The sequence below is a fragment of the Echinococcus granulosus genome (assembly GCF_000524195.1).
Source record: "Echinococcus granulosus chromosome Unknown EG_S00034, whole genome shotgun sequence".
In the NCBI taxonomy this organism is placed as follows: Eukaryota; Metazoa; Platyhelminthes; class Cestoda; order Cyclophyllidea; family Taeniidae; genus Echinococcus; species Echinococcus granulosus.
The window spans coordinates 636,141-660,869 of NW_020170414.1; the positions used below are offsets into that span (position 1 = coordinate 636,141).

Below are 24,729 nucleotides of genomic sequence, written 5' to 3' on the forward strand. Positions count from 1 at the left end.
CCTCCGGTGGTAGCCTCGGTTTGATGACAACTGATTTCTCAACCGTTCTTGTCGGAGTCCGCACTTCACAGGTGTAATTTTCTAAGTGTTTGGAGGGCTGGAATCCACCAACACGACGCCAATCCAATTCCACTCTCTCAGAATCCTCCGGTCTTGGCTTTTCCAGGGCCTTTGAAGGAGAGTATTAAAGGTTTTTATAAGAGCAGATGATCCATGGGGCTTGTAGTCAGCTCATTTAGCCTTGTTTGCTGATAATGCAGTTTTAGCTATTATAATTGAGAATAAGTTACTTGGTACACTTCCCAATTGTAATAGCCGTAATAATTAAAAACAAATAATCAACACAGAGTTGACAAGGCCCAGTTGCCACTTCTGACCTTACCGTCAGGGAAAACGCGAAAATCTAAAAACTATGTAAATTAAAAGTACCTTGATTTGATTTTGGTCCAAACTGTCAGAAGTTATCCTCACAGTTGCACTAACATCCGGATTGCCCTCAGCACAGATAAGTCTTGTAGGGAAGATCGAATGCGGGTCGTCATACTTGGGCACAAGTATAACCCGAGGATCAGGCGATTCTAAAGGTAGTATAAAAAGTGGCTTTTGGAAGTCAGCACCGTTTTTTATACATAAAAGATTGTAAGCAATTCTAGAACCATCTATGGGAGATAAACACCATTTAAGAGTAGTCCATACCAGTGACCCACCGATATTGAATTGAAGCGATCCGGAAAGATTGGTCGTGGGCACCGGAAGACATTCAAATTTGATATACTTGCCACCAGCCAACGGATAGTTGATGACGAATTTCCGCTCATTTTCTCGGTTAACTGAAGGAAAAAAATAAGAGCTGTAAAAAGTTTTACACGAAGTAAATTATAAAACTAGAGACTGTGTGCACACCTTTTGTTGTGATATCCTTAGATGTATTCTGAACCTCATCCATTAGCATCCACCTGGGTCTCTGACAATGTGGTGAATCAGGAGTGAAACCGGAAACATAGTAGACAAAGGCATCGTCGGCCGTCGGTTGAGGTGGTTCCACATCTTTCACTTCCTCGGGGTTCTCTCCCGCTTGTCCTGGAGGTACTGGAACCACCGTTGGCGGTGACCAGGGCTGAACATTAACCGTGGTGCGCAATTTGATAACGTCACCTGTCTCCGGAATGGTGACAGTGGCTTCATAGACGCCCTCGTGCTCTTCACCCGCAGCATAGATGATTAAATCACCGTCCCGATTGACTTCCATGCCCTGGGGGAAGTCGGAGCTCTCTAATGGCGGTGAGCCTAGGCGCTGCCACTTTATCTTGACGTTTTTGGGCTTCCCATTAGGGATGAGGACCCGAACCTTAGCGGGCTCAAGGAAGGACAAATTGAGGAAACGATGACTCAGTCTTATTTTTGAGACAGTCTCTAGAGGAACGAAAAGAAGTAAAGTGTACTTCCCGAGTTATTTAATCATAATTAACCGACCAGTTTTCGTGCTTTCGAGGATTTGACTTAAAATAATTAAAATTTTACTTTCTCACTTCAAAATTAGACTTAAACCAATGGTAATTTTTACTTACCAGGTGTGACGGGCTGCTTGACTCTAGTTAACTCTGGGAGAGGTATCCATATGGGCGTCTTGACGGGATCTCTTCCCACAAGGAAACCGTAAATTTTCTCTCCTTTCTCAGTCAATTTACCAGAGTCGACTGGCAGGCGGACCGAAAATTCGCTGGTTGTTGGATTAACTACTGGATTGCTAAGCGGTGTTATCTGAGTTCCGTTGGGAGCCAACCATACAATGTGGAAGTCATCCAGACTGTTGGGCTACAACATATTGTTAACGCATTAGTAAGGGGGATTAGTCTCAATAAATTGCTACAATATAAAACGCACTGGCGAAGCTTTTCCTTCAATTACTGCGATGTTGGGATCTTGTTCATCAGTGTCCATTGTTAGATACTCGGCAAATGGTGGCGCATCGGGTACGGGCATTGGAACTGGGAATTCTTCATTTAACTTGTATCCTGGTTCACTTGGCTGCTCTTTGGCTACAAAGAAATCGTAACTTGTAATGCTTCAAACATGCTACCAAATGTAGATGAAAGCCTAAGTTGAGAGTTATACCTGGATCCCTGACGATGAGGTAGAACGGCTCGGTTAGATTTGCTCCCAAAGCGGCTACTTGGCATTCATAGAGACCCGAGTACTCCTCCTTAGCATTTTCAATTTGCAACTGTGCTTCAGATGTAATTGGACTCCATTTGCCATCTTCGGAACGCGGCTTGAAGGGCAAGAGCTCACGTCTGATAGTGACGTCGGGTGAATCGGCCACAAGGGCGGGCAGACTCCAGGTGTGAACTGGAATGCCTCCCCGGTAAGAAGTCGCACGACAGGTCAGCACAACACGACTACCGGGCTCAGCTACCACCACTCGACCTTCTGTCCCCATCTCGACGCCTGGAGATGGCAAACAAAACCATTTATAAATGGCATGAAAAAAGGATCACTAATCCAATCCTCAGAGGGGATTTGAGACTACTAAATGCTATATCAAACGTATCCCCAGCATCAGTGAAGTTAAGCAATTGTACAGAGTTTCCCACTTTCTCTCAGTAAATAAAAGAATGCACTTCCGTATCATTAGGTCGCACTATATCAGAATTCTATCTCATCTGTTGCAAAAGCGTAATGAAGATGTTACTTCTTCTAATAAAAACGCACCCTTTTGGCAAGTATCGTAGACGGTATTTGTTAGGAAGTCGTATTTGAATTGCCCAGCTGGGCACCTAAAATAAAAAAGTTTCGTTAATCAGGACAGTAATAAAAAGATCAAATAAATCATCTAATAGTTGTTGGGTTATGTGGGGCGTGTTCAAGTCAAATCGGGACCTTTAATTTAAGAGCCTACAGAAGGATGCCAATGGCTATTCAGTAGTATGTGACAAGTTTCCTCATTAATTTTCCCCAGTGCACAGACTGATGATAGGGAGCTTAGCTACAGTAAGACGATCGAATGGTGTGCTTATCGGTGATGATACTGCCCGTTGTATTTACCAACACATAGCGATCCTTCGGTCCTGTGAACACTTAATAGTCAACTTGGAGCAGTTAGCGCACGCTGCGTACCGGAACAGCTTTCTGTTCTTGATGAATTCGAAAGCATTGAATAATTTTCAGTGTCAAAGGAATGCTCTGATAATAGACCAAACTATTCCGTGTGAATAACCCGAGTCCATCATTTCACTATCAAATCAAAATGATAATGAAACCACTGGAATTAATGAAGTTGACAACCATTTCAGCCTGATGATGAAAAAAAGCAGTATCCTGTATTAGTCCTCATATACTGACAAAACTACTATACTGAAAGTGCTTTTAAATATCTAATGGGCATTGGCAGTTTAAAACATTAAAAATTCCATGAATCCCGGTTTCGATTGAATGTGATCTGGATTCAGCCATCTTTTTAAAGATGTCCGCTGATAAATAATTTTGTCATGAATTGTGGTGTCGATATCGTTGCAAGGTTGGAAGGGGACGTTAATATCACAGAAAGCAAAACCTACGTGACACACTGAGGTCCTTTGCATTCGCCACATTGGAAGTCAGGTCCTGAGGGATCAAGATTCACCTCCGTTGACTCAGAGGGATTGGTGCAGCCCTGAGCAAAACCAACAGTCTTCAATTCAAAGAAGATCAGATTTCCTAGCAGCTTAGGGGCTAGGTCGCAGAAATGCCCGCGATCTCGAAATAATGTTCCTAGTTGATTATCCGAAAGCTCAAAACGGTTACTAATCTTCAAAAGTTCAAGAGAGTTGCACAATCACTCAGCCCCTCCTAATTGGCCCATGCCAAGTAGAGAGGTATCCTGAGTGCACTGATAATCACCCAAAGGCCATGAACAATCGGCTGCTAAAAATATGCGTTACAGAAACTACCGATATCCAGACTCACACTCAGCCAGTCTCGCTTCTCTAGGCTCCGGACACGTGCACAACGGACATACACTCTTTGTTTACTAATTACATCAACAATCAAGATATTTGCTATGAGGTCTTATCTGTTGGCCATCCGATTAAGAGCCCGATCGGATCCAGGTTATATCAACTAGAGACTCCGTTATAACACACTGAGTAGAAGTTTCATATGTGGAACGTAACAGGACTTCATGGCAGCATAAAGATAAAGTACATAAATAAGAGTAGGTTGGGTTCAAACATGGTCATGCTTAAGTAAAAAAATGCTCACTTCACAACTGGGGGAAAGGCTTCTGCCTTCTGTGGGACTACAATCGCAGACTTCTACAGGAGCAGGCCTTAATCCCTCATCCTTAGCCACAGCCAAGGCATCGGCAAAATCACGGGCAATTTCAAATGATAGACCACCAATTCGTGCGTTCTCAAGGGCGTTTTTGTTTGAGGCCACGGAGATGCCGATTGAACTGGCTGTAGCCAAGACTCGAAGTAAAGCGGCTCGGGACAACTCAACATTCTGTGCCCGCCATCTGCCATTCCACCAGTCCTCACTGAACTCAACCTCATAGCGCTGGTTGCTGGGATTGAATACAGCGGTCGTCCAGAATGTTCCAAACTTGGGTGACTAAAGTAGGTATGACTAAAAAGCTGAATTCGACTGATGGCAACTTTGTTTTCATACTGGCGCCATAATTTAACCTCTACAATGCTGAGAGTGTTCCCTATTCACACCGCTTATGCCAGTAATTACCCAGCTCTTCGTATGCTTCCGATGCAGCTAGATCTGCATTCCTGATTTATAACGCTCTCAGGAGTAACCCAGATCCCAAAGTGAAATCAGTATATTTAAAAAGAGGGTCTAAAATTCTGTACCTTCATGCTCTACGTGTGTGTTAACTATCCAGTTCCCAAAATATTGCATGGAGCTTCCTTTAGTTTTTGATAATTAACTATTTGACTGTTTTTTGGCATTTCCCTTTTCACGCAAATAGATGGCTGGTGAAGTAAGCATATATGAAAATCCACTTTATAGAAGACTGCATAAATTTTTTTTTGGTAGCATTACCTCAATCGTTGCGATCAGTCGGTTCTCACTGACAGTAGGTTGATGGTTTACTTCTCGGACGCGCTTGAATCGAAACGACATCTTGCCTCCGTATAGAGATCGCTAACAAAAAAGAAGAGATATGGAGAGTTATGCTCACCAAGTCTAGACAAAAAATAATTAGGAGGTATTTGTAACCCAACTTACGTAAACGGGAAGATCGGCTTTAGTATCACCCCTTTGAGTATCGCTGAGTTTAATGGAGACCTGTGAAATGCCATCACTGATTAGGGGCTCTCGAATAACAAGGTCCTCAGGAGGTCCCAATTTATCTTTATTCGAAAGAGCATAGGCACGTTCTACCCGTTGTTTGCCAGTGTCGTCAAGAGGGACTGCCACAAGCTCGCCGTTTGCCAACTTTCTCGACATAAAGACTTCGAATTTGTATCGCCCTGGATTCGACTATTAAATGCACAGAGAAACAACTAAATCATGATGGTACAGTAGCTTAAAGTTCAAACAAGCGGTATTATACTGATTCTACGCCTTATGATAAACCGAGGACCAAGGTAGGGAGGACAGCTTACGAGTGAAACATTTTCAAAAAAGTGCGTCTCCGAGCCCTTGCACGATTTGGTTGTGCCAGCACAGAAGCAAGGCAGACACTTTTCGCCGTATTTCATGTATCCTTCAGAGCACTCTCTGCATCGATCACCCTTGTAACCTTCCTACAAAAAAATCCACGAATTGCATTCAACAACTTGGGTAAGCAAACTGGTTATAGTTTTGATAACCCAATAACCCCTAAATGTCCTTATAAAGTCCACGTTTAGCTCTCACCTTGCAATTGCAAATTTCAACAGTAGTGATGCTTTCAGTTCCCAGGGGATTGCAAAGGTTTAGCAACTCCGAGCGTTCTTCACACTTTGCCTCTGGTGGTGGAGACATAAGAGTTTTGCAGAGGTCACAGGATTCGTCCAACAAGCGTCCATCCTCCCTCACCTCACATCGACACTGATAACCATCTAGTGACTGCGGGTCTGCCGTACACTCAGTGCTAACACTGGAAGGAAAGGGAATTGGCGTTTACCTTCAACGAAGGGTTATCTATCTTTAATAGAACATATTATCTCCGATGGGAACTTTAGACTACTAGCACTACAAACACCTCGATTTCTGTGTTTTCAATTGATAAAAAATACATACTGAGGTAAACCACTGCCGCACTTTTCGCAGGGCAGACAGGGAGACGTGATTGGCCTGTCGAGAGGGCGATAGAAGCCGACCCGGCACTCGCTGCAGTCCGGTCCTGTTGCGTTGCCCGGACAGGCAATACAGTTGCCCTCAGCATCGCACTCCTCGCATGTACACGCCAAACGGCATTTGGTTGGATCTTTTGGATCGTGCTTATAACCTCTCTCGCATTGCTAGGTAGGAAAAGAGATCTTTATTACTGTGAGACCCACCTCCGCTGGTTAGCAACGTAAACATTGATTTTTCGATATAAGGAAGCATGACTATCCATTTAGATCGTAACATCTCTTTCATGGATGATATTTTATTCTACTATAGTATAACCAACCTGACACGAGAGCCCCTTGTAGCCCTCAGGACACGTGCAGAACTCAATCTCAGGGTAGAGCGTCCCAGGAGCGTCCGTAGGCACAACATGCTCCAGTCGAATATCCTCCAATTTGTAAATCTCCTGACCTGCGTATGGATTTACTCGGAAGCGGATCTTCTCTACATTCGACAACAGCTTCATCATCTGTTCACGGCTGGGTGTAACCACATTTTCTTCGCAATGGGGACCACCCGTCACCCAGCCGTTGCGCTCAGTGGGACGAACTTGGAGCTGGTTCTGGTAGCCATTGGCATCGGTGTACAGAATTGGTCGAGTTGACGACCCGCAATAGTAGATAGTTTCCCCATTGCCCTAAAGACAATTAATTCTGATCAATTTACAGCTCGCTGCATTATTTTAGGTAGCGGCTAGAAAACATCCATGTGAATCGAAATTCATCTGGACCGTAGTGAGATGTGCTAAGACTAAGTTAGTCTTTCCAAAACAGTATTCTTCTTCGGCACGACGATAAGGCGGAACTGAGGGGCGGACATTCATCATTACTCTACGACGTCACAGCTTTCCCATCATCACTTCATTTCACAGTTTCTGCAACATTACCCCACTGGATTTAATAACCGAAAAAAAAACTCTGTGAGTTAGCAGTTAGAAGAAAAGAATGGGAAAGTAGTCGGAATCACCATCATGGATATCAAATTTGGCCAGCCTATTTTAGGAACCGAGAGAGAATAGGTACTGACTCTACGGACGCTCTGAACAAATCGGAACTAACCTCAAGAACAATAGCTGCGAATGGTTGGTAGTCCTCCATTGGACCCACTAGCGTGATATTGGCCTTCAAAAAGAGGCTGTAGGAGGTAGTCTGAAAAGCAGAAATATGAAAAACAATCATAGTGCTGCAAGTGAGAATTCATAGTGGGGATAAAAGCGATTTACTGTGTTTCCGATGGGGAGAACTTAGCCTCATGTAGCGGCACTTTTTTATCTGATCAGTACCCAGAAAGGTGTATAAAATACAATGGATGCCAGAATTGGGGCTGGGTTACCTACAATGCTTTGAGGAATCTAGTCACAGTATTGTGTAATATGGTTCAAGAATGGTGTCTACATTGCAAAGAGGAAAATAAATTCAAACCAGATTAGCTAAAATTGACTGCAACACCGAACTGAGTGAAAAGTAGGATAACTCCTGCGGATACACGTCCCCTTCTAGAATATTTTTTTCTTATAATTTTAAAAGATCGTGGGGAGAACAGTTCCTTATCCACCAAGATACAGCCTGTACTGATTGATCGGTGTAGAAATATATTTTCATTGTTACAATGCGACGGTCATATATCGTCTCAGTTACACGCAAATTCGATGAGTGGAGTGGGCGTTCCTCTTGCAGCAACGACTTGGTTTTGATGGCCGACGCCGGGGGCTGTCCAAAAGGAGCGCTGAGAATGACGCTCGTTTATTTTACACTTCATTTTGGCCTCGCAGGCAATTAAGGCTCTGAATTTGTACTTCTGCCGGGTGGCACGGTCTCCGGACCATGTCGGTACCCAACCTTCCCCTTCAGCCCATCTGCACGTCGTCCTAATATTAAGACTTCTTTCGTAGCTTTCACCTCAGAGGGTAAGGGCATGCCTTTACAAAACTCGAACAGGACGAATACTCCTTCAGTATTAAAAGCTGCACAAATGTTTTAAATTGTGAAATTGTCATTGGCTTTCTTTAAAATAACTTCTTTATTTCAACTAAGGCTTATCACTACAATCCGGGCAGAATGTATGTAGGACCTCCTTGAGAAGAATGGGAGACCTGCGATGGTATACCCTCCATAGATGAAGGCAACGCGGCAAAATTTAACTGCTTTGGGATTTGGGCTAAGGCTTTGCTAATGCCCAAAAATTCAACTAGAGTTTCTAACCGACTAAATGGAGTTAAGAAAGGCAACTAAAATGCCAGGGTTGTGATTACCCAATCGCCGTTGAGTCCAAACGTTCCCTCCAAGTAGGTGTGATTGGCCTTGGGGACGGTAACTGAGATTGTAGCATCAGTCAACTGAAGTCCCTGCAGCTCACCTGGGATCAGCTTATCCTCCGAGTCGTACTGCACCAGCCGCACATCCTCGATTGAGCTCTTTGCCATTTTATCCGACTGAAGAGAAATAACTCGTCTTGCTTAGCAAAGTCCTTGTACTACAACAGCTTAACTTTGAAACGACGAATGGTTCATTCTCATGTATCCAGCAGCAGTACGTACACACTAACGAAACATTTCCGTTTATCTTATCAGAGTCCCACAGAACTGCTGACAATGTTTATTGCTTATATCCTAGGGGGACAAGCATGCTAGAATTTGATTAGACTAATTGTCCACCATTCCTAATTATAAAGATGACTTGGTCTTTAAGTGATTCGTCTGTAAGATAATCCAAAAGATCGAATTTATTTCTCTGATATGCAATAATCTGGGATTGACTTTCTGACAATGACGGCTTGTAGAATTTCGGTTTTTAGGTGTACTAACAACCCACGAGCGGACCCAAGTGACAGCTTTTATCGGCTGATCCCTGAGATGTAAACAATGAAAATGTGGTGTAAAACTGTTCAAGGATTTGGTGAACCATTCCAGTCACTGCCATAAATTACTTCCTTCTCCTGTTATTTCATTCAGTTTGTTTATGCTTCTTTATTAAACCTATTGACGGTTCAATGTTTGCAATACATTGGACCCCGCCAAAGGTTTGATTTATAGCCAGACCCTACTTAACTCCGCACAATTTACAAATTGTTTGCCAATTACGTGAATGGCATATTCGACGGTTTGATAATCTGGCCGTGGCTTTATTTACTTTGGAGCATTCATACATCTTTTGTGCACTCAAGATTGGATCTGACCATAACGACATGCGTTAGGTGAAACCTCAAATACTTGATGTTGACATTACCATTCTGAAAAGCATCCAAATTGGAGTTATCCACCGCAACTTCGGTGAACCAATATCGATGGAAGTGTATTTCGATGCTGCCACTCAATGATTTAATATAAATATCATTTCTAATTAAAATAATACTCCTGCCTACTTCAAATCTTTCGAAACATTCCGAACATTTGTCATTACTCTTACTTGACTTGACATTTTCTTAACACCTCTTAAAATGTAACTACATACAGGTGCAAGAGAGTATCCACGGAGGCTTGTGCAGTTATTGGAGACACCTGCGCAGTAGCAGTCAAGACACATGTCCTCGTTCCACGCTGCATCGTTGAACTTTGGCAGGGAACAGTAGCTTCCCGCTAAACGGTAAAGGCTATTACATTACATTCGTAAACAGATCTGCTAGGTTAACTTATTCTACACGGTTTCTAATTCACGCTTGAGTACTCTCAAACGTAAAATAATCGAAAAACAGGTCTTAGATTGCATAAAAAACAGTTCCTTATTATTTTGTCATCCTAAAATCAATTAGTTTGAGATATCTGACCAAACAAGCAGACCAGCAATGCACGGTCTCATCGCGTAACCGGAACCCAAAGGTAAACAAATAAGTCATCCCCTTCAAGTAGGTGTGTAGTATAAACAAATGTAGCGCAGAACCCGGATTTGCATTTGTTTTATGGGCATAAACACCACAAACACCGCAGCTATCTCCAGCGATTTATTCTGCACCTTAATGTTGATAAATGCCTGCGAAAGTTTTCACACTGCATAATACCGCATTCACACCAAGCCGATGCGTTCCGAGGGTATATTGCTATGATAATGATGCGCACTTACCACCAACATTAACTGTGTAATCAGGAGCTAGTACACGGTCTTGGTAGGTCACAGCTTCACAGGTGTACATTCCACTAGCTCGTGGATCAATGTTGATCAATGTAAGGTAGCTGGTGACACGATCACAGCCCTCAACGGTGACGTTTTCCACATAGTCGACATCGGTTTTGAGGGGACCCCAGTTGAAACGCCAATTGATGGAGGGGAGTGGACGTCCGTGAACAACGCACTTGAGAGTCACATTCGTCCCTTTAATCCCCATCACGTCTTGACCTCGAGGAGGGTAGATCACACTTGGTCGGCCTGAAGTATGGTTGAACATGGTTCTCCATGGTGATGGTCTTCAGAAACGACCCTCCAGTTTATTTTTCTTAAAAAAAGTGTTAACATACTGCAACTGATTTCATCGCTCCCGGAAGGAGTGCAGTCAATCTGACTATCGCAGAGGTAAGAGCGAGGAATTGGTCGTTGATCGTCGGGGCAGATGTAAAACTTGTTGCTACAGGGTGTATCGAGGTTTGGTGCTAAGTGTAAACAAAGAACACAGGTCCATATTACATAGCAATAAATCTCTTTAGAGGTTAAAACCTGGTCGAGTTGTATGGAAGTCGCAAAATGTGTCCAGCTAATTTCCGCTTTACATCAAGGGAGGACGAAAAGCATTGTTGAAATTATTTATGCCTATATTTAAGATCCACAGTCTTGTGACGATTTTATGACCTAAGGGTATTTGAGTGAATAACCACCTGGACAATCGGCTTCGTCAAATCCATTTCCACAGTCATCTTCGCCATCACAGTGCCAAGAGCGGAGGTAGCAGAAGCGTGAGGGGTCTTTACCATCTACTGCCAAGCAAGCGTACTGATTTGGCTCGCATTCACCTTAAAGAAAAGGTAAAATTAGATCAGGTTGCAGGAATTCGCGGTGGATTTTTAAAAGGACCTATCTCATTGGCCAGATAGTCCCACACCTCATACCTCTTTGAAAAAACCCGACAAATGGTGATGCAGGGTTGTATTAATCGAACAAGCTGACCACTACCATGGCTCCAAAGAAATGGAAAATAGAAACTTATCCTACTAATAGTGCAAATTAATTAATGGCCAACACTTTCCCGTTTAGATTTATGTGTGCCACGGTCCCCTTGCGTCAACTAACACTTTCAAGGGTAAGGCTCCCTAGCATCCCCCACCGAGATGCGATTTCGATAGCATTAGAAAGGAGTGTTAAACACGATTTTTTTCTCGGTAGTTATTCCCTAGCAAAAAAGCACCGCGTCTGAAGAGTTCCAACATCTGTTGTAATGCTTTCTTGTACGAATACATTAAACGCAGGCACACTGAATGGAACGAATGGGGGTAAGGAAAATTTCCCTGCAACATGAGAAATATTTGCACTCGCCTACAACACATATGACTATGCATAGAATTTGAAGATTTGCAGAAGGGAAAAAAGCTTCCGCTTTTATTTTGTTCCAAAATGTATCCATTTTCACGAAAGGATGCGCGTGTGTTCTGCGTATGGGAATTCTCTTTAAAAGTTTGCAAATTGGAGGAATGAAATATGACCTACTGAATCTGTGCTGCGCGGAGGATTCAAGCTCTTTTTTTTTCGGTTTCGCAATCCCATTTATCTAACAAATTAATTTCTCGCAATGCTTTGATTAAACAGCCCCCTAGAAGGTGAACTCTCTGTAAAGGCAAAAATTAATGTTTCCAATCGCAGTGAGTTTTGGAGATCAGGACAATATTGCACGTCTTTTGCGATTGTTTAATTACGAATGTTTTAGATAAAGCAACTCTTGATTGAGGGCACTTACGACAGCGTTCGGGAATTTCATCGGATCCGTCAGGACAATCGGGAACACCATTGCAGAAGAGACTTTCCGGAATACACTTGTCACCACCACATGAACGTTCACCTGGGCCACAGACCTCCTGAATCAGAATTTTCGCCTCAGCCCCACGAAACTAACGAAAGAGAAACAGTGCAGTTGGTCAAATAGGGGCTTGTGAGAAAATTTTACGTTCTCGCGGCCATACCCCGTCGGTGCAAACGTAGACGACGTTATTGAAGTCACTGTCCACGTTCTTGACCACAAGAATAGCGGCATTTCTCGTGGTAGTGCCGGCAATAATTTCTTCACGACCAGGACTAAGTGAGCGGCGGTCTTTGCGGAACCATGAGACCTTCGTGACACCACCTAACACTGCTCCCCCATCGGCCAGGGTCAGGGTGCAGAAGAAACGCACAGTCGAGCCTGGACGAGTTGTTACCACCTCAGGGTTCACGCTTATCTCTAGAGGGGAGAAGCATGCGCTAAGGTGAGGAATGCCAGGTTTTACTCTGTTATAAATCCGTGCGGTTTTAAAATGGTCTTTTTATCTCTACCCGCACTCTGCGAGGCTAAATGCCTCAGCCACTCGGGACGAGGATTCAGTTTTGATATAGTAAAAGAACTATGAAAAAAACGTGGGAGCTAAAATTTGCTATGTAACGCATACATTCTATGCTGCCTAAAAAAAATGTCTACACGTCCTAGCTAAGCTAGATAAATCATCTGCTAAAAGTGAAATATTTGGTGTCCGTTAGCTACAGCTTCCCAATTCCAGTGAATGGGAATGAAGAGGAAATAAGTTGTAAGCTGCATCGTACAAATAGCTAATAAATATGTTAGGTCATTTCAAGCAGAGATTGTTTGTTTCCCCATCGACGAGTCATTCACTTGTGATTTCTTGATGCACCTCATGTTAAATAGCGTGTTTTAAAATCTCCCATCCAACGGCTAATTGTGTTTACGTGGTATGGTTCTCTAAGGTAGGCAGAAGTAAACGAAATTTGCAATAAACGTGGAAGGTTCAACACTTAATGGCTGCGTTTCCTTTAAGAGCATAATCCACAGGCGTAGATTTAGATGCAAAGAATACGACTAGTAAAATCTTTCGGGGATGATCAATGGCTGTGTTTAAAACTACGAAGAGGTCTTCTTATGAGTGTACAGATCCTCAGAAGGTCACAGAAAGGCACTTTGGATATATGTTTTCATATCCATAACATACTTCGGTCCTCGACAATGAGCCTGCCAACATCCATATCACGACGGATGCGACAAATATACTGCCCTGAGTGGCGCTTTTCAGGGTTATTAATGAAGAGAAATGCCGTGGCGGGAGCTGCCGACGGTTCTGAGATCTCCACATCTGACGGAATGCCCTGTTCTTCCGTTGCGCCATCTGGAATGAAACTCCAGCGCACCTGCATGAAGAAAACGCAGTTAACATCTCATTGCAAAAACAATTACAAGCAGTGTTAGACAACTGGGACCCACGTTTTTTCCGCCATTCTTCATGCCAGTAACTCGACAGTGAAATTCAGCCATGTCATTGATTCCGCTGGATTTGTAGTCCTCCTTTGGTTCAATGTTGATTGATACAGCGCCTTCAATAACAAAAAGATATTGATAACAGTCTGTAATGGACTGAATGGAGGTTCCAGTGCAACTATGTAACAAAAGGTGAGACTTACGCGCTCTCACAATAATGTGTATGGCCTTTACAGTTTCGCCAAAGCGGCAAGAGTAAGTAGCCGTCCTATCTTCCGACATTTCAGTGAAGCCGAGGATGCTCGATTTGCCCAGGTTCACTCTGTTTGGTACTCTGCCTAACTTCTCACCGCCAAAGTACCAGTCGATCTAAATGGGAAAAGTTTTGCATTGGCTGAATCATTTGCCCTAACAATTCATAAATCACCTGTTTTTGGTGGTTGTGCTCACTCATTTGAGTATGGAGCCGAAGTAACTGTACATAAGGGAGTGAACCGAAGAGGTTTTATAGTGAAACACACATGAGACTACAAAGATTCCCTCACCAATATTACAATCATCAATGAATTGACTGGGTTCTGATTGTGCAAAAAGCGGGTATTTTTTGAGATTGGAAACTCTGATAATCCACGGAATCGTTCATACTTTTGTAATGCAGATTGGTTAGGCTAAATGGTGATAGCCACAATTCGATGACAAAAGGCGTGATCTAATGGTTCTTAAAGGTGGTCCCACCTAGTATTAATCTGAGTGAGTACTCCATAGAACTCCATCAGGGGGGACCTGCGGTGTTTCCTTCTTCGTTCTAGCTAGCAATTTTTTTTAGAAAAATGATACTAGACCGCAAACTTCTGATTGAATATTTAGTCGCAATTGAAGTCTACCCCCCATCCCTAAAGAAACTCACATCTCTTGCCCTGAAAGGCGCAGACGATGGTATGTCACAATGCATTTCCAACTGCTCATCAGGGTAGAGTGCAATAATTTCATCCGGCTCCTCTGACAGTTCAACTAAAAGGTTTAACGCATGATTGAGCTTTTATTTCCAAAGGTATGCACTTGTAAACCGTCCAAGGTAAAACAGCACTTGCATCTTGGAAACGGAATTACATCATGAATACAGCTGATTGTAAAGACAAGGTTTGAAATATGTGCCTGGGTACTGAAATCCAAACAGAAAAACAATGAAATGGGCTCGGTTTGTGTTTAGGTAAGGAAATATCAATCGAAATGGGTAAGATGTCCGCAGCCCGTAGAATATTATCAACATGGCTTACCGGAATTGAGATCAGGTTGCTTGAATTTGGTTAGTCCACTGAAAGTGCTCTCGCCCAACTTTTCTTCGGAGACAAGATCGAAGACAACACAGGTGTAGTGCTGTCTGGACTCAGTGTTAGTGTAGGTGGAAGTGACACGCTCCAACAGACCCACCAAGTTGACCTCCTGTAGTGCATCCCTCCCAACAATGCTTCCGTCATTCGCCAACCACTCGTAGCGCACATTCTTATTCCCATCCCAGCGACACTCAACCGTTGCCGTCTTTCCATTCGCGCTGACCTCTCTCAGTATGAAATGAGGTCCTTAAATTGCATTATAACTGGACTGAGTGGACAGCGGGTTAAAATCACCACTTTATTATGTAATTGTTCCTCGATTATGCAATAAGATCTTGCCTAGCTCTCATCGAGCAGTTTTATTCAAACCCGGATGAGTAAGCAAGGCGTTTTAAGTGGATTGTCGATGAATGTAATCGACTTGGGTGATAGAATTTCACAAGGTTTGACCGGTTGTACTACGAAGTAAGGCAGGCATTCGACAGAAAAGGCGCAGAATGAGGTGCTTTGATTAAGAGCCTTTGTCTGAGAAAATTCGTAGGTGTGTTTACTACAGGTGAACGACATCGACTTCCATTTCCTTATGTAAACAAAAAAAGGCTTTGAAAGACGGCATAAATATGCATTGAGTGAGAGGAGGTTTAAACTCCATGTGGTTCAAAAACAGTAGATTTGTTTGCATGTGTGAATAGGTTGTTTTTCCTGGCATTTCATACTTTGGCATCTGGTTTATGTGGTTGACCTATCTCAACCAGCACCAGTAATTCAAAAATAGATGATTTCAGGCGACAAAACAAACTTAGCTGGGGAGCTAACTGACCAAAATAATCGGTAAAATCTACAACAGCTTGGATCATATGTTTCATTGAGCCGACGCTAGATAAAGCATTATTAAGCCAGACTGAATTCCCAACTTACTCGTGACGCTGCGACGAGATCGCACCAACGTCGCGGTATCTATTTCGGACATGGGCTGAGTGCCATGATCCTCGATGGAACAGTAAAAGGGCTGCTCAGAAGCTGTTGGCGAATTAAGGGTGATTTGGTGTTTTCCTGAGCGGACCAGATGCACCACTCCCAGAGGCCTTTCCCAACTGACCATGTTGGAGGGGCCGAGTTCCTTCATTTCCTGTCTGCACACTTGGACTACACGGTGGTCCTCTGCTACGTGCACATCCGCCATTCGGGCCAGTATCGTGTCTGATACAGCAACGACATTTGTAAGTTACTCGCTTTTAGAGGGCAGCTGCTTTCTAAATTCTACTGGATGTCAAAGAATCACGATTAAACGATCAAGTTTTAGCTTTTACCGAGCTGTCAATCGCAGTTACCTCTGTTCTAGCCACTACAACTTGATTTTTGGAAGAATTGAATGATAGCACCCACGAAGTTTCTGCAGCTTTGAAAACATTTACAGTTTTTTTCGTGTGGATTGCTTGTTGTAAATTATAACATATTTAAAAGGATCAAAATAGTAGCTCCTTTGCAAGTGAGGTCCACGTATGATTGAAATCTTAGTTCTACTGATTACTTGTTTGGCAGATTTTTGGTAAAAAATGGTCAAGACTTGATGAACCGAATCAACCTTCGCCCTTCGAATCAAGAATTGGACTTTAAAATGACAAGTTGACTGGATGTCAAAACAAAATTTCCTTCCCAAAAAAAACCCACAGCATCGTTACAATCTATGGCAATTAATAAAATTCTTTTCGAAATCTGGCTTGTCTAAGACGGTAGCTGCTTCAACTGTCAAGGTAAAAGACGTGAAGTGCCTTCCACGTAGGTGGAAATCATAAACAGAATGCAAATTCTCTACCTTCAGCTTCCAATTAATTTACCTCGAGATGAGTGAAGGATAATAAAATGTGCGATTACTTGTGTTGTTATGAAATATTTACACAAATACAGAATACCTCACCTCCGTTCGCCTTGATAATGAACTTCTGAACAAGGAGCGAGAGTCCGGACGGGTGGCTTTCCTCCGTAGGTTTGGCGCTGCAGTAGTAAATACCCAGATCACTCGTCTTGACAGAGGCAAAGTTCAACACATCCACGGGACCTTTTGAGAAAGTCTCAAGCATTTGTTCACCGCCAGCCCTGAACCACTGATGCACACCAGCCTTGATCGGACACTCAACTTTAAGTGACTGACCCAGCTTAACTTGGAGAACTTTCACCTCGTCAGGATCATAATGGAGAGTCTCGTAGATAGGAGCTGAAATCGTGCAAGTCAAGGCGTGAAAATCGGATGGGAACGTAAGTGGGAGAACTTCTATTCATAAGGTTTGCGGTGGGAAGAATTAAAAAATCTTTAGAGGGCAACCGCGAAAATAAATGATGGAGTTCGCCATATTTTTTATCGGAAATACTAAATTGGAAGTACTACATCAGACTTCTAACCGAACGACATCATTTAACAAAACAATTCGGGCTGAGTTAAATGCATTTAACCAGTGAGGATTGGGCGAAAAATAATAGTAATAATCACCTTTGATGTTAGATCTCACTTGTTTCTGCACAACAAAGGTGGTTTTCGACACCAAGCTCTGCGTTTTTGACTCTAACACTCGGCAGAAGAAGACAAAAGCCCCAGTATCTTTGTTAAGACTCTCGATGGGTAGAGCTAGCACAGGCGCCGGTTTACCCTCTTGCAGTACCACTCTCATTAACTCGGCACTCTGCATATCCGAGTAGATTAACACGTCGCCAGGCACCGCCTGATAGAGAGGGCATCGCAGCTCTAGCATGGGGTTGCTCTCCTTCAGACGCAAATTCACTTGATAGAAATGCGTCAAAGCGTGACATGGAGGAAGGAGGAAGAGGAGTGTAACAGCGAGAAAAGGAAGTAAGCAGAACCAAGAAGCCCGCTGATGGCCGGCAATGGGTGTCGCCGCGCCCATCTCGTGAGCTTGCTTGTTCGTACAGAACCAGGGCCGCGGGACAGCAGTGGTTTAATATATGCGATTACACTGACGAATCACTGCATAGTTTGGTGTGGAGGCGGCCCACACACCACCGATTCGTGTGGTTGGCAGATGTACGGGGCTGCCCTGCGTACACGGACACGTCCTCGCCGCCTTATTGGCCAGTTGGATGCTGGCGTCTTGGGACTCGAGTCTTGCACTTTCTAAACGGGACTTCACTGAAAATGCTCTTAATTCGACTTTTAATTAGCTTTCTTGTTCAAAGTCAAGTTATAGTTTTCTGTTTGGGATAGTTTCTAATGCAAGTTCACAGGATTCTTATCGGATGTTTTATTGCCTAAGTGTTTTCGTTCGGCGAATTGCCGCTTCGTAAATGAAGAATGTGCCCTTTCAGAATGTAATAGGTAATTTTGTCGATCACATTCCTTTTCCAAACATTGCAAATTTTTAGAAGATTAAATATGAATTTTGACTTCTTCGTAGTGTCGCATAGGAGATAGTCCAGAGACTTAGCTTCCCCAATTAAATGTATGTTATTGCTGAACAAAGCATTATTTTCTACCTGCGCTGGTCTCCTTTCTACTTTAGAGGCCAGTAACAGTAAATTATTTGAGCATTCTTCTACGTTTGGTAGAGTTGACCTGGTTCTACTTAAGTTAATATAAGTAGCAGAAGGTGGCCAGTATTACACACTTCAGCTGTTGCTCTTCTAACACAGCATGGAAGACTTCATTGAAGGCTTACTTGGTCGGCTGATGCTTTGCATTACATTGCAATACTTTGATTAGTGGTTTTACTCTCTATTTCAATGTCGCGGCCAGATAAGGCTCCTACTTTGTACGTCAGCTGAAAGGAATGACCTCCGGGCCATGCCAGTAACCGTTCTCCAGCCCTTCTACACATCAGCAATATGCACTCTACCCCATAACTTATTTGTCTTTAGATAAGCCTCAGAGTGCTGCGGTATTCTCCGAAATTGTAAACATCCCCTCATAAATAGCTAGAATCGGACAATGTGGTGTTACCATTTCCACAGGTTTTAATTTCATCTCAAAGATTCAGATCCCACTATGAAGCTGCCCACAATTAAGAACCCATTTAATTTCTTAAAATTGTCCACCGACGGTGAATTTTGCCGGTTTAGTATGAATTCGTTTTGCTTAATTTTGTTGCTCCAGTGGTCACTTAAGCCCCTCGAGCAAGCGATATAAGGGCCTCGTAAAGTGACCTCTCTGCCCCCATCCGCCCAGTTCTTTTGTGGGCCAGTAATGAGGATAATTTAAAGCTCGGGCACCAAATTTTTTGTGTAAATAGCTCTTATGTGTTTAATAACTCCGCGGTGTTTAATATCTGAAGCGTCGACTCCTTAGGGATGGCTGTAGCTCTCCTCTTCAGTGTCTCGCGATACGACCTTCACAGAATTGATAAGGATCTGTCTTTGCTGGGCCTGTGCTTTTAGCTCCCAGCTCTTCTTTTAGTCTACAATAAAGACGTTTGCAGAATTACGTCTAGTAATTTCTTCGCGGGTGCATTTGACGCCCCATTTGTACCAGATGTGCAGCACTTAGGACTTGAAGCAACTATCATCTTGTTTGTCGTTTCAATCACTAGACAATAGAGATAATGAGAACAGCATGCATGCTTAAATGGATTAGTAGTAAGGATCTTGCCATTAATCTTACGTCCTTATTTGCAGCATAGAAAACTGTTTGAACAATAGTTGGCGCTGGTATTAGTAATGTCTGTAGTCGACCCACAGCAAATAAGTGAACCCTACAGTGTTGGTAAACGCCTATATTTATGAAATCGTATCCGATGAACCTTAAGGATCAATGTTTATGTTATTTGTCATCCCCTCGCAAACACATTTGAAAAAACATCGTCTTTTTGTCTGAAAAGGTATGATTGATGTTAAAAATGCTCCTTATTAATACCTGAAAAGGATGATCATCCTCTGACCGGCAACATTACCCCGCATGTTTCACACAGCTTGGCGTGTAGAACTGTGTGCAACGAAAAAGTGGGCGGGTTTGCCGCTTAGTGCGGAATTCCCCCATTCCTGCTTGACTGATCTTAGGGATATGACTGTTGATTAATCAGAAATGGGACCAACCCATGTTGCGCTTTTTGTTCATACAAACTGTCATCACTATGAGGGGGCGAGGAACAGTTCAGCTAGTGGGTCCCGGTAAGTCAGTTGTCAGTTGTTCGAGTGGATTGGTGTGTAATAGGCTTGATATTTCTCTCTTTCAATTCAGCCTACACATTCGTGGAACGGGCTTTATGGGGTAGCGGTAAATAAATAGGCACGGACAGCACGGTTGGGCGTGTTTGGGTTACATTTCCTCATCCTCTTCAGCGGAAGCCGAAGGCGTCTGATCCGTCAAGAGGTTCTTATTTACCTACTACCTCTCGCCTCAATAAATCATTTAAACGAATATGTATTACATGGTTAATAAGTTTCTAGAAATTTAGCCAAAACAACCATAGTCACGACCAGTCTAGTACTAAATCATTCTATTGAAGTCCAAATGCCATGAAATGACTTAAGAGTCTCGGAATCGTCGCATCAGTAATCGCTATCAGTCCCGTTTCGACTGACATTATGACCCCAGCTTACTTTGAAAGTAGACATTTAAAAAGGGAATAAGGATAGCATAAAGTGAAGAAATTTTTTTAGTAATTAAAGCACACGTCAGCTCATTAGGAATATTCAGGGGTTGATGGAATACTAACCCAAGTCTTGTAAGAATATGCGGCATTAGCTGAACGGCTTAATGATATTCTAACGGGGTTTGGGGATGCACATTTCCGTTTAGTCACCGTAGCCCGCGTTCCGTAACACTGGCTAGAGGTTCTGATATTATTTTTGCACCCTCTCTACACCACTCTACTCCCGTCTTTAAAGACAAATCGGATGGTCTAGCTGCAGGAAATGGCGAGAATGAGGCTGTAATACTGGATGGATTCAGCAGTTCAAGCACCAAGCTAACCATATTTTTGGTACAATTTGGTGATTAACCACGACGCTGGTCTGCGCATTCCCCTCTCACACCATTACAGAATGCGTCAACTACCCCATGGTCGGAAAAAAGTTGATGTCTCATTTCTGTTTCGTTGTTTTTAACAAAGAAATCGTGGTGTGTCAATCCCTCCGATTGTCCAGTATCGCGTATCTGGCCGTCTAAGAGCTTAACCTAGTTTAAATCCAAATACCAAATGCGGACATGGCCCATCCTATTTTGACAATGACATTTATTAATTAGCAGGGTAATCTAAATACATTGCTTTAACCGGTGGGGTGCTTTGTTACACTTGTGTGTTTGTTTGATGCAGCACCTCAGTGGAATCCTGGTGCCAATGCTAGTATCCCACCTGTTGGTAATTCGTGGGAAGATCAATCAGCTAACTGTTCCATTAAGATGAGTGAAAAGCGGTGGTAAACAGTGTCATATTAACGTGCCACAACAAACTGAATTAATGTCAAGTTTGAGTACTTCCCATATTTCATCTTGACAGTAACGCGTTCGTCACTAGTGTGACAAGCATGACATGATACCTGTCAAGTTATGGTGACCGGATGCAGCACACCGTGTGGTAATCAGATTAGTTGAGTTTGAAGTCACAAAGTAGGTGTGGGATGTTCTCGATTTGACAGCAGCACAGCGTTAGGTAGAACTATTCCTTGGTAGGCTGTGGTGATCATTTTCCCTGAGACCCGGAATACCAACCAGGTTAAATAGAGCTGTTCTCTTTTTAGATTTATGTGAAGAAAATCCGTCGATATTATTCGCTGTGCACTTGTGGCTCTATGAATGTCACGGGTTAATAGTTAGTAGGAATTTTACCATATTACTCGACTCACTACTTTGAACGTTGAAATAAAATGATTTTTTAGTATTCTTAGGCCTAAAAAGTGCGACCGACTTATTGCAAATTCTTCGAAAACACTTCGTAGCACCCTTCAGCAACGCCATTAACGAGTTTACAATCACCCTGGAAGTGGTTTCTGGACCAGTGGGCTTCTCAACTCTTTACGCAATTTGACAAACCGTAAAAATTACCCAGGTGGAAAAAGTTGGAGGTTACTGGTTTTGTTAGTCGAGTAGTGTCAACACTTGTTTGCCAGATGAAACAATACAAATTTCCCAAACTTATAAAAACCTTGATGACTTAATCTTCGTGCTGCCAACGTGGCTTATTTGTTGATTACTTCCAGACTGCAGTTAAATCTCATTCTGACTACAAGCAACTTACATTTATGAGGTAGCGTGAGGTTTATACACTGACTTAGAGGTGCAAAAAAGGGCGAACCAGGTGCGCTGTGGGGCATCCGTACGGGTGGCTGAAGCTCTGACAATAAATGGCCACTTATTATTGGTCGATCAAATGACTAACCAACCGATCAGACTAGCTATAAGAAAGTAATCTGCTTGAACAAGTATCTTCATACACCAAATTAGACAAACTTGGCAGATGTGAATACTGAAATTTACACAAAATCGCATTTACCTTTACCTAGCTCCTCCCACCACCTAGTCAAACCTTGACAATAAATTCAACCAAATAGAGGAATGCGACTCTTATCCATCGAATTCGTTTCAAGCTTCACGATTGACATAAAAGCCGTGACCTCTCACCAAATGGAAACGACTGGATAAAGAGAGATAGACCTTAAAGTCAACGTGTGCATAACTGAACTCAAATGATTGACACTAACCACCAACCTAAACAACCTTTGTGACTGGATAAGCGACAACCGAATCCACCCTAACGGATAATGGAACCTCCGACATCAGTCAATGGCGTATTGCAGATCTCAAAGACAGCTACTCGACTGAAATGTTTGGAGAGAGTTTCGAATGTCTTGAAATCTATCTTTATTTTGTCAGAATGGTAATCTGATGCAACAAATAACGCTTGGGTAGACAAGTAGTTGAATTCTTCTACTAAATGCAGCTTAATCAAATGTCACATTTCCCACTAATAGATTAGTACAACCTTGGTTGATGGTCGTCCACAGGATTGCAGAACAGGTAGTGCCAAAAAATTACCTCCATTACCCTCATTTTACCATTAATTAAAAGGCGCTACCGCATATGAAGACTGGGAACGAACTTGGTGAAACCTAAATTCCGTCACCAAAGTCAAGGAGCCTTAAGAGGCGTTATTTCGCAAATTACCTCTCCTGAACCTTTCTGTAGCCTCATGAAACAGCTAACGCAAAGCTAGCATAGTGCATCGCATTTTGGAATGACAACGAAGAGCTCCTACAAGCCACGAAGAGTAATGTAACCAAGAGATCCTCAGCTGATTGACTGATAGTTATTTGCAAGCCCGCCACTTTGTAGCCTGAATAGCAGCATTACTATAGCATCCAACTGGATGAGATAAGTATTTCGGTTAATTGCCTTTAATTTTTGAAAACTAACCACAATTAAGCAAGTCGGTTCCATCAATCTGCAATAGCCAACATCGGAAGCAGTTTAATGCAGCCACATATCCAACTCCACTTTGAAGCGGTACAAGAACAAAGTGTTAAAGCCAATTCGAGACTAGCTCAACACATGATTATCGAAGTGCCATACACCTGTGACAGTTTAAAACTGCAAGGATTGCTCTAATAATCCTTGAACGAAAACGGTCAGACAACCACTAGGAATTGACCATTGAGCACTTTGTATCATTAAACCAAAGAAATCCCACTACCAGTCATATAACCAGTTTCCCTGTAAATTCACGAAGGCGACTGTGTTGAAGCAGGATAACCGAGAGCAAAAATATGGCATTCCAGTTATAAAGTACACGTGGGAAGGCAGCGACGCTTTTACAAATGGTTCAGCAGATTTACACAATGGTATCTCCTCAGGACAGAACTACACTACACTAAAAATCCCAAGAAATGCTTCGGACAGTAAACTTGGCCCGAGCTCGTTCCAACAATGATGACAGCCATCGCGGTCCTCGGTGTGATGGTGCTCACTTTGTAGTTGAGGAAGTGCGTGTACTTCCCTTTACCATTAACAGTAAACAAGTGATGACCACTGGATTATTTCCCGATTTCGTACAGAATAGATTCATCCGTCGCAGTCGACTACAACCCAAAGTAAGGTCTCCAAGAGAATAACAATGACGCCTTAACACTAATGTCTACAAATCCACCCTCGAAAACCCTGAAAAAGAGATGAAGTACATAGCTGATAGCATTGAGGTTCATAAAATGGGTGAGCGAACTGCATGGAAGGAAAGACAAAACGGCAACTGTAAAATGCAACGCCTCTTTCAACGAGCCGACAACTGCGTACGTAATCAAAGTGACCCAAGTTTGACCGACACGAAAATCAGTCAGTCGTTTGCCGTTAACTGATTCGACTCCATAAAATTGAGCCGAAAACTGCTCTCTTCCCACTAACAAAGTGAAATTGAAATCAAGCAATCATTTTTTTAAAAAATGGACTACAATCCATGTCTGTTTAGTGGTCACATAGCATATACATTACATGTTTTCAGGTGACGTCCATGACAAAAACAGAGCTGTTTGAAAACAACAGTTTCGTAGGAATTCGCACAATCGTAAATGATGGGTGGTGAAAACTAGCTAATTTCATCCGCAAACTTTGTACGTGTGCGACGAACGTTGGCAGCTGGAAGAAACAAAAAAGGAACATAGGGACTAAATGGCCAAACAAAATCATAATACTTGAAAAAAAATGTCATTCTTATAAAGTTCCCAACCAATGGCCACATCCACAACATTTTATTAAGCTTTGTAATACGATAGTGGT

General features: G+C 42.8%; 2 protein-coding genes across 2 annotated transcripts in view; one reads left to right on the top strand and one right to left on the bottom strand. All coding sequences in view use genetic code 11, as the record gives it.

Moving 5' to 3' along the window:
- Positions 1–17,920, bottom strand: part of EGR_05022 (Basement membrane-specific heparan sulfate proteoglycan core protein) — a gene marked incomplete at both ends in the record, with an annotated part of 51,370 nt that extends 33,450 nt beyond the window's left edge. The window contains 32 exons of the mRNA XM_024494271.1: positions 1–169; positions 430–578; positions 708–830; positions 904–1,413; positions 1,569–1,815; positions 1,885–2,039; positions 2,116–2,448; positions 2,713–2,777; positions 3,558–3,787; positions 4,240–4,590; positions 5,032–5,133; positions 5,218–5,472; positions 5,598–5,738; positions 5,851–6,073; positions 6,217–6,437; positions 6,593–6,946; positions 7,368–7,457; positions 8,561–8,740; positions 9,759–9,883; positions 10,365–10,667; positions 10,757–10,888; positions 11,111–11,245; positions 12,184–12,334; positions 12,407–12,663; positions 13,424–13,619; positions 13,693–13,802; positions 13,890–14,055; positions 14,594–14,697; positions 14,964–15,266; positions 15,939–16,220; positions 16,939–17,235; positions 17,509–17,920. Of these exons, the coding sequence (XP_024351365.1) occupies positions 1–169; positions 430–578; positions 708–830; positions 904–1,413; positions 1,569–1,815; positions 1,885–2,039; positions 2,116–2,448; positions 2,713–2,777; positions 3,558–3,787; positions 4,240–4,590; positions 5,032–5,133; positions 5,218–5,472; positions 5,598–5,738; positions 5,851–6,073; positions 6,217–6,437; positions 6,593–6,946; positions 7,368–7,457; positions 8,561–8,740; positions 9,759–9,883; positions 10,365–10,667; positions 10,757–10,888; positions 11,111–11,245; positions 12,184–12,334; positions 12,407–12,663; positions 13,424–13,619; positions 13,693–13,802; positions 13,890–14,055; positions 14,594–14,697; positions 14,964–15,266; positions 15,939–16,220; positions 16,939–17,235; positions 17,509–17,920 (6,871 nt within the window). The remainder of the gene's footprint in view (positions 170–429; positions 579–707; positions 831–903; positions 1,414–1,568; positions 1,816–1,884; positions 2,040–2,115; positions 2,449–2,712; positions 2,778–3,557; positions 3,788–4,239; positions 4,591–5,031; positions 5,134–5,217; positions 5,473–5,597; positions 5,739–5,850; positions 6,074–6,216; positions 6,438–6,592; positions 6,947–7,367; positions 7,458–8,560; positions 8,741–9,758; positions 9,884–10,364; positions 10,668–10,756; positions 10,889–11,110; positions 11,246–12,183; positions 12,335–12,406; positions 12,664–13,423; positions 13,620–13,692; positions 13,803–13,889; positions 14,056–14,593; positions 14,698–14,963; positions 15,267–15,938; positions 16,221–16,938; positions 17,236–17,508) is intronic.
- A 6,208-nt stretch (positions 17,921–24,128) lies between these two features.
- Positions 24,129–24,729, top strand: part of EGR_05023 (hypothetical protein) — a gene marked incomplete at both ends in the record, with an annotated part of 2,573 nt that continues 1,972 nt past the window's right edge. The window contains one exon of the mRNA XM_024494272.1: positions 24,129–24,207. Within this exon, the coding sequence (XP_024351366.1) occupies positions 24,129–24,207 (79 nt within the window). The remainder of the gene's footprint in view (positions 24,208–24,729) is intronic.